General features: G+C 33.7%; 3 protein-coding genes across 3 annotated transcripts; 1 reads left to right on the top strand and 2 right to left on the bottom strand.

The window, feature by feature from the left end:
- Positions 1 to 1,142: 1,142 nt before the first annotated feature.
- On the bottom strand, positions 1,143 to 2,541 carry LOC146941916 (serine/threonine-protein phosphatase 7 long form homolog). The gene is made up of 3 exons (XM_085749998.1): positions 2,140 to 2,541; positions 1,467 to 1,913; positions 1,143 to 1,433 (listed from the first exon to the last, which is right to left on the bottom strand). Exons 1-3 carry the CDS (start codon positions 2,539 to 2,541, stop codon positions 1,143 to 1,145), a joined length of 1,140 nt encoding a protein of 379 aa, XP_085606124.1.
- A 9-nt stretch (positions 2,542 to 2,550) lies between these two features.
- On the bottom strand, positions 2,551 to 3,520 carry LOC146941915 (uncharacterized). Its single transcript, XM_085749997.1, has 2 exons — positions 3,176 to 3,520; positions 2,551 to 2,871 (listed from the first exon to the last, which is right to left on the bottom strand). The coding sequence occupies exons 1-2, from the start codon at positions 3,518 to 3,520 to the stop codon at positions 2,551 to 2,553; spliced, it is 666 nt and encodes a 221-aa protein (XP_085606123.1).
- Positions 3,521 to 11,457: 7,937 nt separating this feature from the next.
- Positions 11,458 to 13,024, top strand: LOC146941914 (VQ motif-containing protein). The gene has a single exon (XM_085755776.1). The coding sequence runs from the start codon at positions 11,681 to 11,683 to the stop codon at positions 12,629 to 12,631; it is 951 nt and encodes a 316-aa protein (XP_085611902.1). The 5' UTR covers positions 11,458 to 11,680; the 3' UTR covers positions 12,632 to 13,024.
- The last annotated feature ends 2,219 nt before the right edge of the window (positions 13,025 to 15,243 follow it).

The following is a 15,243-nucleotide window of genomic DNA, read 5'->3' as shown; positions in this document are numbered from 1 at the left end:
TAAGTGTCGAGGAATGGACCTCATTTCGGTGGCACTGGAATACATTCATTTAAATCAAGCCAAACAAAAATTTATTCTTTTCAAAGGAAGACATGAATGTTGAGCGAAATGCTTGAGTCCTGTTGTTTGGCAAGTTTGAATTTATCCCATTTCAGAGGTAAGACAATTGTTGTAGTTGGAATGCACATTCCAACTACAACAATTGTCTTCCTTTGGATGGGGTCATTCAAACTAGTTAAATGGCAGGACACCGGCATTCGTCCGGGAGTGTTTTTGTTCCATTCTAAGTGTTAATTTCTTGTTGGCTTAGTTTAAATGATGGTATCGAAGTGTCAAGGTCTGGACCTCATTCCGTTGGCACTTAGATACTATCATTTTAAACCAAGACCAACAAGAATTTAACATTTGGAATGGAACAAAAGCACTTCTGGACAAATGCTGGAGTCCTGCTGTTTAGCTAGTTTGAATTAACCCCATTCAAAGGTAAGATAATTGTTGTAGTTGGAAGGTACATTTCCGAATGTAATGTAATGATAGTTTATGTAATGTAACGAAACCTCAATCGCAATATTTATTCGAATTCATGCTATCGCAATATTTATTGAAATTCACACTATCGCAATATTTATTCGAATTCACGCTATCGCAATATTTATTGGAATTCACTCTATCGCAATATTTCAAATAACATAAAATAATTTCTAAATAATTCCTAACATTTTCTAACACAATTCTATTCTAAACAAAATAAAACAAAACATTCCCTCAAAAAAAAAATAATAAAACAAAACCTCGGCACTTAACTACCGCCGGTTTCATTATTTCCTCGGCAGTTAACTGCCGAGTCGTCCTGAAGCCAGAAAATGGCAGAACCTGTTGAAGGCAGAACCTGTTACATGTGTTTTTGCACATTGTAAACACATTGTTTGAATGTCAAACCATAAAACCTAATCAAAGAAAATTAGCAACATAATTGAAATTGAAAATATAATACGGAAACGAACAATTGTCATAAAAAAATGTCATCGAAACAAAGTAACAACAAATGTACTGAAAGTACTAACAAAACGGCCAAATGTCATGAAAATAAACACCAAGTCCTAAAAAAATATCCTAAACATAAAATACTAGCAGTCCTAATCCTACTGCTGGTCCTGCTGATGCTGCTGCTGCCTCCTCCTCGGTCTCTGGGCTCTCCTCCTGGTAATGATCGGCGCGATCTGCTGCCTAACATCCTGCAAGGCCGCATACAACTGTTGAGGGGTCATGCTCATCACCTCCTGACCCAAAAACTCATCAGCATGGGCAACAACGCCGCTAACCATGTCATAGGTGTCAAGGGAGCTTCTCGCCTCGTACCGCTCCCACTGCTCTGCAACGATCTGCTCCTCGTTTGGAGGCCTCGGAACATCTCCCGGAAGAAGTGGCAAAATCTGAGGGTGAGACACAACCGTGTACCATCATACATAGCCTTCTGACATACGCCATGGTTGCTCTCCTGCATGCTCACCCCAATCGGCCGCCTTAAGCGTGTGAGGGCGGAAGTCGACGAAGGCCTGCACAATCTCAGCCGGTGACAGCTCTGCATCATCAGTCGGAGGTCTAGGGACGGACTGGACGTATCCGTACTGCCTCAAAACCCTCTCCAGCAGGTGACGGTACAACCTACGATCGTCGCACACGATCCAGCCAGAATACCAGAATACCTCCTCGAAAGCCTGGAACTCCCTGTGTCCTTCATACGGCCTCCAGCATACGTCATCAAACGTAATACGATCAAGTGTCAGCCGATACGTGGTCCCCTCTCCATGACCCTTCTGAAGAGTCCACCTCGCCGCAACCGGTAAATTTTCAATGTAGTCCGGGTTTGGATCAACAATATAAAACTTAGGAAAATGCGCCAAAAACCATGCCTGCACAAACCATACAAATCAAATTTATAAATAAATTAAAGTTAACTAAAAAAATAAAATTTAAAGTTAACAAAAAAAATATAACAAAATATAACAAAATAATAATAGTTAACAAAAAAAATTAAAGTTAACAAAAAAATATAACGAAATATAACAAAATAATAATAGTTAACAAAAAAATTAAAGTTAACAAAAAAAATTAAATTTAAATTAAATTTTTACTTACAGTGAGCAGTGTCACGCTTCCCCCAAGCTGCCTGTCTCCGGGCAAACAGGCATGAGCTAACTCATCGTACAGGTATGCAAGTGTCATCCCTCCCCACGAATAAGCACGCATCCCCGCGTAGCCGTCCGCCATAGTCGTCAAATAGATCAACTGGATGCATTTGTTGCTTCTATCCCCAAACAACAAGCATCCAACCAAGTATAGAAGGCAGCACTTCACACAATAAGTCCTAACCCTCTCCAACTCCTCCAGCTCCTCTGGATCCTGTGTATCCGCCAAAATGTTGGCTCTACCAAGGTGCGTCGTATAAAACTCCCTCAGCTTTGGATAACTAATGTATCCACCATACTCTGTACTGCAGATTTTCTCTGCCTCCTTCTTCGACGCACCTAAGTGATTCATCAGTAGTGCCTATCCCTCATGTCTCAGCATCTTCTTCCGGTGGCCCAACATCCGCCCTTCAATCGGGACATGCATAAGACATGTGACATCATCCAAAGTCACAGTCATCTCCCCCATGGGCATGTGAAAAGTGCTGGTCTCGGAATGCCACCTCTCGCATAGAGTCATCAGCAAAGCGTGAGGCACAGTGGCGTAGCCCAAGTAGACCAAATCATGTAAGCCACTCTCCCTAAGCGGATACCAAAACCATCTCTGATTGGCGTTTGGACGTCCGAGACTCAAAATCTTAGGGCCATGATTAATTGGTTTTACAAAACGCTTCTTGCGACACTGAAAAATTAGAAAAATAAACATAGTTTAAACAATGTAAACATTTAACTAATAAATATAAAACTTAACAAATGCTAAAATAAAAATAAAGAAAACATATAAAGAAAACATATAAAGAAAATCACATATAAAGAAAACATATAAATAAAACATATAAATAAAACAATTTAAATCAAGAAAACATATAAATAAAACATATAAAGAAAACATATAAAGAAAATCACATATAAAGAAAACATATAAATAAAACATATAAATAAAACATATAAATAAAACAATTTAAATCAAGAAAGAAAAACCTCACCTCCGGGGCAGTCGCTGCTGCAATGTCATCCTCGTCTGGCTCCCCTGGCATATGCGGCTGCTCTGGCATATACTGCTCGTCGTACCCACCATCAGTCACATCATGGTGATCCTGATAGTTCAGGTACTCCACCCCCTGGGTCGGGTCAACCACCTGCGACTCTTCAGGCTGTGTCTGAGAAGCCTCAGAAGGCTGAGAAGTCCCTGAACCATCCCCCCCCCTCCGACCTCTTCCCCTCTTTGGGATATGTGCGTTTCTCCTCTCCTTCTCCTTCCGGTAGCTTTGTGTCTGAGCACGCCTACCACCAATCATCTTAGATGGATCAATGGGGTCCTGATCGGCCATATCTACACAAATTTTTAATAAATTAACATCATTTTCCATAACATAATCAAACACATTAAACACACTAATCATAACTTAATCATTAACATTAACAACAATGAACATCATTTCCATAACCTAAAATCATTCATACAATCATCATTACAATAAAATCAATAACCTAAACTAATCATTTCTATACACTTACAATAAAATCATTCATACAATCATCATTATGTCCATCATTTCCATCATAACTTAATCATTTCTATACACTTAATCATTTACATCATAACCTAAATACACTAAAAAATCAATATACACTTAATCAAACTATAATTAACATCACTTCTATCATTTCCATAACCTAAACTAACTAAATAATCAATATAATTTTCATTGAGGCATTTGATCAAACACTTTGTGTGCAAAGTATAAAACATATTCAAATTGTGTTCATTTGCCACCATTCAAAGCCACATTATCATTTAAACAACATAGGCAACAACTACATTCATTTATCAATTCAAAAACCACACATGCAATCATCAAATTGTCAATTTTAAAATCAACCCTAACCACATGCAAACTACTCTAATTTTTTTAAAAAATAAACCTAAACAAACTAACATTAACATTGCAATGATTAAGGGTACTTACTTGTGATAATGTGGTGATGATTGGCTTGCAATTCGTGAAAATGTGTTTTTGGAGAGAATTTGTTAGTGTTTGAAGGAAAATGTGAAACTGGAAACTGCTTCTGTTCGATTTGTTTATGTTCAGAAAACCTCGGCAATTAACTACCGAGAAATTCCTCGGCAGTTAACTGCCGATGGGGCAAAAACGTATTTTACATGTGTGTCCCAGCCTTCTCAAATGTGTGAACAGCAATTTTCTTCTTTTTTTATACAAAGATAAATAAATCAGGTTTCACCTTCATTTTAACACAAACGGCCCTAGCTTGGAAAAAAGAAACTCTTTCCGCAAGTACGTGACGTCACATTGATCTCAAGACAAGTCACAAATAAATTTTATTTTTTGAAAAATAATGAACATATTTTTGAGTCATAGAAAACAACAAGACAATCAAAAGTAGCATACGAAACAAGGACATAATCAACAATAGTGTTGTATTACAAACTAATAAAAAGTAGTGGAACCATTAACGTTACAAATCAATTACTCCCTCCGTCCCGGAATAACTGACCCATTTTCTAAAAAAAAGTGTCCCAAAATAACTGACTCATTTCAATTTTCAATACAACTTTCATCATTCCCAATACAATATAACACTAAATAATACTACTTTTATCATTCCCAATACAATATATTCCACTTTCCCCTTTATTTATACATTTTTCTTAATATGTGTGAAAAACAAAATTGTGTCAATTAAATTGGGACGGAGGTAGTAACAATTAGTACTCTATATGACCAAAATAAACGGTGCATAAATTAAAGAGTACAATCGTCACTTAAAAAACAACGTTTGTGATGGTGTGAGGTTGACATGGAGAAACGACGACGTGAGATTGAGTCGAAGGAGGCGAGAAGCGGTGGTGTGTGAAGTGAACTCTAGGTTGAGGTTCCAAATAGAAAGTGAGTATTGTGAAAGTGAAAGAGTTGTGTGTGAGAGACCAATTATGAAAGAATATGTAAAATAATGTTAAAAGAAACCGAGTTTTGACCGCCGCATATGACAAAAAATGTTGGAAGTTTTTGTGACCTTTATACCAACTGTAACTTTTGCGGGTAAAATCTATGCATTCTTGTAGTGGATACTGAATACATGCATAAAAGAAAGAGGTTTAAATACTTTAAGCATTAATTTTTTTAAAAATAAAATTGCTTTCAATGTAAACAATTTAGAGCATAAAAAGTACCGCAAATAAGAAGGTACAAATGTGATCAACATCTAAAGCTTACAAACACTATAACTCACGCAAACAAACAAAAATCAAAGACCCCAAATCCTAAACACCCATGAGAATCATTAAACTTTTCACATGAGTTTTGAAACAACACCATGAAATAAGTTTTACATCCTCGGTATATAATATGACTCCATTGAACAATTTAAAGATTATTAAAAATCATTATATTTATCATTTTCAATAGACCAAATCAAGGTCAACCAAATAACACACAATCTTTTGTGAATAATACGCACAAAACAACCCACCAAACAAATGAACATGAAATCTATAACCAAGATAAAATGTCATACCACAATCACACTTGTCCAAACTAAGGACGCTAAAAAAATGTTGAAGGCAACTCCATCACTTCACATTCATTCACATCAATTGAGATTTTTCATTTAAAATACCAAGTTTAAACATAAAAATAATTAAGGTAGAAATTTATTTATGAAAAAAAAACTAAGGACATAAACCTAATTCATTAGAAGAAAATAAACAAGAAACAAAAAATAGAAAAATCAAAAACTTAACATATTACATAAGGATTCTTAAATATAGTCATTCTATATCAATGCATCTCTCCAAGAAACAACGATACATATCAAAAAATAAACAAATCATCATTTGTTGATAACCTTTTTTTTTTTTTTTAAATGTCGGTTAATGAATTTATGATAAGTTTAAATTCTATTTAAAAGAAAATTTTATTATATTATGTCTATACCTCTCAACCAAACTTTAGATAGACCGGATTCGTTGGGTCTCTTTTCTCTTAAAATCAAGGGGATTAAAGACAAAAACAACAAAATCCATTCCAAAAAAAACTATTGTTGCTTGCATTGCATATATGAGCTTACACGGAATATTTGGAATGTATATTTTTAATATATTATAATATCATTGTTAATTAAGTGAATGCCCATCCAATGATAGAGGCTCGTTACCACAAAATGGCCTTGAAGAACAAGAAATTAAGTTCTTTTTTATCCCAAACCTAGAAGAAAATGACAGTAAACTTCACGTCATTTATCAATGTGTTCAAACAACATTGTCGATACATTGATAGACCAAAATCAATATAAAAAGGAAGAAATAGAAAAAGCACAATCAGTGGCATATCTGAGATTACTACGCTCTTGCGACCTTTAACACGCATAAACAAATAATATATAAGTTGCTTTCTTAGTTCTCAGTCAAAAGACTTGGAAGGAGAGTTAATTCAAGAAAGAAACATCACCAATGACCTTTAACAAAAGATATATCTTATGGCCGTTTATTAATCATTTGCCTAGTAAATGTAATGCATCTAAGGTGGGATCACAGTCCCAGAAAGCAAGGGCACCCATGACCCAACACATAGGGAGGGCCAACTCAACAAGTTTGTCCACGACAAATTTCTCTTGAACTACATTTGAGTAAGCAAGGGCACCCATGACCCAACACATAGGGAGGGCCAACTCAACAAGTTTGTCCACGACAAATTTCTCTTGAACTACATTTGAGTAAAACTTTCTAGTTTGTTCATAATCAATACAAAGTCTATGATACATAAGGAAAGATAGATCTTGTGTCATGCATATAATTATTTCAATAATTGGATCAATAAGGTTCACCATCAAATTAAATAAAATATGATGTTGTTTATTAACCTACTTATGGATAATGCAAAAGCGATTTATTTGTGCACATTAGAAAATATACAAATGAAGTTTGATCCTCTAATATTTTAATTTTAATTTACAAAATTGTTTTATGATAACAAATTTTTATTTACTCTTACATATTTATTTTACAAAGTCTTACACATGCAACACAGTATATCCAAGTTTAAAAAGAGAAAAATAATATTATATTTTTATAAATATTAAAATAATTTGCGTTCTTGGTTTTTTTAATTATTATTGCAAATCACCTTAAAAAACGTGAATTTATAGTCAATAGACCATTTGATAAAAAAATGAATTTCATTTATAAACAAATGTGAAAATGTTCGATAATGCTAGATATAACGACATGTAGTTCGTGGCATGTTCCCGAGTGAGGTGGAAATTTAGTGTCCATTGGATTTTATAAGAATTTCACTCATTTCAAAAAACCAAACAAAATTAACAACAGATCTGTCGTGTTTGCCGGCCAGTGCAACTTTGATTGGCTAACAAATGATTCGCGAACACTTCGCTATACAATCTCTCGAGATGTATAGCACTACTCGAAGATGTTTAATGTCACACGTTAAATTAAAAAATGAACCTAAATGAAACCAAGCCCAAAGAGAGTATTTTTTTTAAGGACCAAAGAGAGCTTTGTTATTGATTTTGGTACAAGATTCTTATTCTTAACAAAATTAAAAGGAAACACATACAAATTCTGGTACAATTCTGAGATTCAGAAGTGTTCCCAGAAAGCGGCCAAATTAAATTTTAGACGGAAGATAAGCAACTACGACGAGTGAAAAAGTAAAAGAAAACTATTTTGAAGACGTAATAATGATTTGGCTAATGTTAACTTGTGCCCTCAAGACACAAGTTAAGAAGTAAAAGTAGAAATTTTTGTTGTAATTAATGCATTTGAATTTAACTTTTTGACTTTTAACTAATTAAATGCACAAAATTTAAGAAATAATTTCTACATTTGGGTTGCTTAACATGTGCCCCAAGGGCACATGTTAACATGACCCTAATGATTTTATCTACATAAAGTGCCTCCATATATTTAACATTTTCTTTGTGCATATATTGCTTTGATAGTGTCGATGCCCATTAACGGTTAGTGTATTATGGCCAACGGCCGTGCATTATGGATCACCTCTCTTAAACTTTGTTGACCAAAATTATAACATCGGGTATAAGAGTATTCACGATGTAGGAGTACATGGTTTTTGAATACTTAAATGACATATTACTGATTTATAATTCTTTAATAATAGTATTTAATAAGCATTCAATACTTCCAATCAAACATCTCATGCACATAGATTTCTTAACTGAAACCTATTGACCAACTATTAATAATTTTATATTATTAAACAGACAAATCTAAAAATAAATAAAAAAAAGGATTATTTACACTTTGTTTGGTTGTGAAGAGAAATTAAGAAGAGAGAAAGAGGTGAGAAAGATTATAAGAAGAGAGAGATAAAAGAGAAATAGGGTAGATTTGAGGGGTGGTTTGGTACAAGAGAAAGAAAAGAGAAATAGAAGAGAAAGAGATAGAAAAGTAGAAAGAAAAAATTAATATTATTTTGCAAATGACAATAATATCCATACATGATACATACAAGTTAATTGTGAGATTTATTTATTTTTTTTTTAATAATACATCACAAATTTAAACAATACGTTACTGTAGTTCTAAAAATTAAAGATAAGAAAAAAATATTTCAAATTTAAATAGTAACATTGATATAATTTTACGACAATTTGCTCAAAAAAAAAAAAAAATTTACGACAAAAATTTTATATGAAGAAAACAAATTAAAATCAAACTAAAACATACATACTAGAACCTTCCCACCTCTTCACCAAAGAAAAAAACTTATTCATCAAAAAAATCAAAACCTTCTCTACCATATAATTATCCAATTTACGGATGGAACATATAGCAATATGGGCTTCCTCTTTGAAACGATGGCAGAGGCAGCAAAGCAGGAACCATGTTTTTCCTATATTCTCACCGGAGCCACAAGCCTCAACAGAAGTCGGATACGGCATAGAGGGACATGAAGCTGAAGCTGAAGCAGCAACACCCAATAACAAAAGTGATTTTACAATGGTTTGGTGTGTTAGAGACAAGGGTATTTTCGGAACACAAAAAAATGGGGCCACTTTTGAGACTTTCTTCGCATATGAGGAGAGATTAGAAAAAGTAGCTTTTTGGTCTTTCTTCTCTCACTCTCTTGTATTTCTCGCCTGAACCAAACAGAAGAGATTCTGTATCTCTCGCCTATTTCTCTCGCCTGCATTTCTCTCTCTGCAATTTCACCTCAACCAAACACACCGTTAGAGATGTAAAACATGCGGTAAAGGCTCATCAGTTTTTGCGGCTTTTTATTTGACATTCATTTCCTTTTTTTTTTTGCTAAACTACCGAGAAAGGATAATTGTGGAGGTAATTGTGAAGAGAATGTAGTCAAAAGGATGGAAAAAAGAAAACATTCATAGAATCACTGACTAATACAGTACAGAATAACGGACTTTTGACCAGGTTTTGGAAATAGTGAACCCTTTAATTACATGCTTAAAATGCTAAATGCCCACAACCACAAATAAACCTACGGTGAATACGGCTCCTTAAGAACAATTTCAGATACCCTTAATTTATGGAGTACTCCCATTTTTGGTCAAAATAATTTTCTCATATGAATTGTACGTAATATAGATAGTACTACTATATACATAAAAAATAAAAATGAAAAATGTTTTTTTATATGTAAAACGTCGAAAGATTATAAATTAATTTTTTTAGCAAGGATTTTAAATGAATTTATCCGAATATTTTAAAATGGAGTGACTATTGTTATATGACCAGTATTTGTAAGAGGAAGTATGGACCACATGATTTAGGTTACAGTACATATAATGGAGATAGAAATCCAGAGCCAAACAAACATTTTATTTTTCTGGTTTTTTTGTTCTAAAGTGCTAAAACATCTTTTTGGTTTTACTATTTTTGGGCGTGTCATCATCCACCTTGTACAGAAATGATTTAAGATTCTGTGCTTACGGCCAATTTGGTACTAACATCCAAAGAACCCGTAACAGGTTTGACCAGCCATGAATGAGGATGACTAAATTTGAAATCTGCCACGTCAATTGTTTCCTTTACCCTTCAATTTCAACTCTTTTTTTTTTTTTTTTCCAGCAATTTTTACAAGGTTGCTGCTAACTTAGGACGGTTAAAGATTTACTCCCTCCGATCACTAATATAAACAAAAATCAATTTTTTAGCTTCATTTATTAAATGATGTATTTGGTCAATAATATAAGACTAAATACATCATTTAATGAAAGAACCTAAAAATTCAATTTTTACTTATAATAATGACCGAAGGGAGTGATTGATAAAAAATTTATCTAAAAAATACAAGTTTTTACTATTATCTCATACCATTTTTTTTAATGCAAACTTACTTATTTTGGTATTTTAAATGAAATTGTCTATAACACTCCTCGTAAATTTAACATGCTAATTTTGTATATGTCCACAAGAAAACATGTCGATTTTGTGTGTAGGTCTTCCGAAAATATTATTTTAATTTTCTTTATACTAATGTGTTTAATTTCAATTTTTCATCTTTCTTTAAACATAAATTTGTATTGTGTTAACATGAGGTGTGTTAACCCATTTGTGTTAGTTTCGTAGTGTTGTCTTTGAACCTTAGAGCGTGCTCTCAAGTTTGATTTTCTAATGTGCTAATTTCAATGAATGAGTTTTGCTTATTAAAAAGGAGTCGTGTCTGAAAAATTTAATATTAAAGAAAATGTATAATTAAGAAAATTTATTAAAAATATATTCATTTTAATTTTTTTAGTCAACATTTTCAAATATTTTTCTATTTACAAATGTATCACTTAATGTGAAAAGGAAATAATATAGATTTACATTCTGTGTGCAAATGTGATGTGCGAAAAATCAAATCTAATTAATAATATTTTAGATCTATTTTTTGTGGTCAAAATATAAATCTAATTTACAAATTAGCACATAAGACCGAATTAAATTTTATAATATATAAAAAAGATTACTATATTTAAGCGAAGAAAAAAGAAAAATAAAAAAATAGGAATGCAATAGCTTTCCTTCTTTTGCGATTCTTGTCTGTTCTCTTCTTTTTATCCTAAACTAGACTCTAGAAAACAATATAAAAAGAAGTGAAAGAGATGCATGAAACAAAAGATATTACTCCAATATCTTATTATTTAATTTTTTTTATAATTATGTAGTACTAATTTTTATCATCATCATCAACATCACTATTTCACCACCTCACTCAACAGTACTCTCTTTTTTTCTCATTATTTATTTCAATTTTGTTTGTTTATGGTGTATTGAGTCTTGACCATTCCTCACTCTATATTTAAACCATCCTTGAAAATATAAGCACACTAAATATTCTAGTATTCAACATAATCTTCTCTTTCTGACCCTACTCGGTGCTGAGATAAGAGAAAGAAAACCCATATCCACACACAACAACAACATAGCTCTCTTCAAAAACAACATAAGTGAAATCAAAAATCAAAATTGTGTGTAGTGTGTGATGGATAATAAAAGCTGTGAACAATCCTCAGCTTCAGCTTCTGCTTCAGATTCTACTACTTCTGATAGAGATCAATATTTGAGACACCTTAACAAGCTTTCACACAAGATCTCAAAACCAATTATCAACAACAAAAAACAACCCACTTATGAACCTATTCAACCACCACTGCCACAAACTCAAACTCAAACAACACAAAACCTTAATAATCCACTACAACACCAACCACCAGTGTACAACATAAACAAAAACGATTTTCGTGACGTTGTTCAAAAACTAACAGGCTCACCTGCACATGACCGTATCATAACACCACCACCTATTCAACAACCTAAACCTCAAAGTTCACGTCTTCAACGTATCCGTCCACCACCGTTACCTCATATCACTAACCGTCCACCGCCGTTACTTAACCACCGTCCCAATCTTCTTCAACCGCAAAACTTCAACTTTAACTTTAACGCTGTTAACTTTAATCATAATAACAACAACTTTCCTGGTTTAGGTAGACCTCAAGCACCGTTATCTCCGTTACCACCGTTTCCCACCGTTCACGCCGCCGCTGAATCTCCGATTTCAGCTTACATGCGCGATCTGCAGAATTTCTGCTCCACCATCGATTCCAAGGGTTTCTCTGGTTTTTCTCCTTTGCCTCTTCCTACTGTTTTACCACCTCAACCAGAACAGCAACCACAGCAAGAGAATCAACCGCCACCGCAGCAGGAAGTTGTGCCGCCGCCACCACCACCGGCGACGGGGTCTCAATCGACTTCTTCATTTCAGATGCCGTCTTCTCCAGGTCCATTTGGGTGTTTGAATTCACAGCTAGCATCTTATCCTTTGTTGTCACCAGGTTTATTGTTTTCCCCCAATTCAGGGAATTTAGGGTTTCCTCAACTTCCTCTTTCTCCAACTGTGCCTGTACCAAGTCCAAGATGGAGACAAATTTGACTTGAAATGTGGTAAGAATCGAATGAATCGTGGTTTTTTGGCTCTGATTTTGGGATGTAAATGGTAGTGGCGGTGGTGGAATGGGAATTTATTCAATTTGTGGTGGTTGGACTCAAAAACTAGCTAGTCCATTTCACTGCTTAGTAGTACTAGTTTATTTTATTTTATTTTATTTTATTTATTGTGTAAATGGGGTATCAAAGACAGAAGAAAGGAACAATTTTGCAATTGTTTTTTTTACTCTTTTTGGATATTTTGGGGGGATCACAAAAAACAGAAATTAGAAGTTATTATTATACAGATATAGTTGGATTATCATGCTGTTTTCAGTTTACAAAAACTATATTGTTATTCACAGTTTATTTTATTAATTAAACATGTTTTTTTTCTTCAGTTGTGTGGTTGGATCCTATGTTGTTTGCAGATAAAGTTTGTTTAATTTTAGCATTTCAAGTTAGTTTGATTTATGGTTATGGTCCCTTGTGTTCCTTTTTGAAGGACCGTGGCTATCTGTTGTTTGACATTTCCCTTGGGATAAAGAGGAAATTGTTGACTGGTCTTGCAATTATACATGTGCTAGGTAGGTAGTGTGTGCTATTCAAAGATGGTTTTTGTTTTATAAAGTTAGGTATTCACAGTGTTTGATATTAGTCTTTCATTTGGTTCCAGAACAAGATGATCATTTTACCTTCAACAATGTACCATTTTGTTTTTACAGCCTTTAACTTTATGACAAACATCTGTAACTCAATGCATATGTAATGTAGGCATTCAGATTTAGTGTCTCGCTAGGTTTCATAGGTCTTTTATAAATTATTCTGCTATTTATTCTGGTTATGACTCTCAATTTTCGCTCCTTGTTTGCATTCTTTATGCTTCATATGTTGAGGTTATTGATTGTACGTGTGGTAAGCTATAATCCCAAGACAAAGTGTAGGATTTAAATTGGTTTCATGAATCTCTTATGTAGACACTGTTCTATTCACGTCCCTTGTAGACGTTCTCAAGTAATTGTTGTGTATTGCTTTCTGGTTGTGAGTATGTTTATATGATTACTGCGACATTATCACAACATCTGCTAGTTTTCTGCTGTGATTGTGGTAAACTACTGATTCCTTTGGTTTAGGGTAGTGTTTCTCTCATTTGTGTTCAGATTTGTGAAGTTGAACTATGCATTTTGATGCGAGCTCAAACACAGTATATCACTAATTCCTACTTACTCACTTTTTATTTATGTAAACTAATAATGCCTCACTTTTTATCTATTGAGTTCTTCTTAGTTCTGACACAAGAACTTTTGATTGCTTAGTTTTAGATGTGTTTGTCTGGAATGGATCATCTCATTGAAATTTCCACCTATTGAAAACTAGGTACTTAGTTAATAGTTGCAGGGCGCGGCATGGGTTAAGTGTTTATTGCAACACTTCCCTTCCGCGATATTGAAAACTAGATGAACATCTTCATCTGCCCTTAAAAAATCTAAAACATTAGAAGGATTTTGGGTTTTTTTTGCAACGAGCCACAGTCATCTGTGTTTGCGGCGAGCTTCCTGTGTCCCATTTTCCGCGAGCCAGCCGCACACCACCGTCTAGCTCTCACACCACCAGATTCTTGTTTCCTCCTTGCCTCTTATTCTGGTTTCCTTCGTTATTGTTTCGTACTTTTTCTGCCTCCTCTCAGTTCCTCCTCAACTTTTTCCTCCTCTCTATTTCCTTGTTTTTATTTTTCTTTCTCTTTTTTGTTTTTCCACCTTTTTGTTTTGTTAATGTCTGCTTTTGTATTTTGTAGTTTTGTTTTTCCACCTGTTCGTTACTTTTAAGTTTTATGGACTTGATCTTCTTTGCTTCCTTGATTTTTGTTGGTATGTGTTTTTGATCAAGAAGACTTGTGACTTTTGCTAATTATGAATTTTTATGAGTTGAGTTATTTGTTTATTTTAAATTAAATGTGTTTATAGTATAATTTATGTAATTTCTCTAATCCTCGATTGACTATCTAGATTGAAAACGAGAGAAATTGAGGGTTTACTTTGAAACAAAGGAATACAATATATTTAGCATATGTTTAGTTTCACATTTTGGCCGTCAAACGTTCATTCCAAAACCAAGCTTCCTTAACAACCTGTTTCGTCGGACGGATTTCATGGACGCATCATTGAAGCTAACATATTCTTGATATTGGAGATTTAGAAGGGAGAAAAAAAGAGAGAAGATGAGAAGAATAAATTGGGAGGATTCATTTTTGTGTTTGTTTTTGTTTAGATCAACCATCAAAGTTGATGACAACATTAGATAGAAATACCAAATAATCATATAATCAGTTTGGAAGTTAATAAGCCGATTTTAATTATTGTTTATGTTACAATGAATAAAGATCGATCCAATTTGGAACTTCATAATTTCTTTATACTCCAAAATGTGATTTTCCTTAGAACTATTAAGCTGGTGATTGTAGGAAATATTTTTCTTTGTAGGAAATATTTAAAAGATAGTAGATCGCTTCTCGCCATGTTGAAGATACTAGGTTAGACTAAGTTAACGGGAATTTATTAAATTTGAATATGGATGCCTCTGTTAGATACCACGTAAAGGTAACATGTCGGTACTAACAGT

This window comes from Medicago sativa, chromosome 3, assembly GCF_051527215.1.
Source record: "Medicago sativa cultivar Bolivia chromosome 3, Bolivia_mono, whole genome shotgun sequence".
Lineage (NCBI taxonomy): Eukaryota > Viridiplantae > Streptophyta > Magnoliopsida > Fabales > Fabaceae > Medicago > Medicago sativa.
This window is presented reverse-complemented; position numbering and strand designations above follow the sequence as displayed.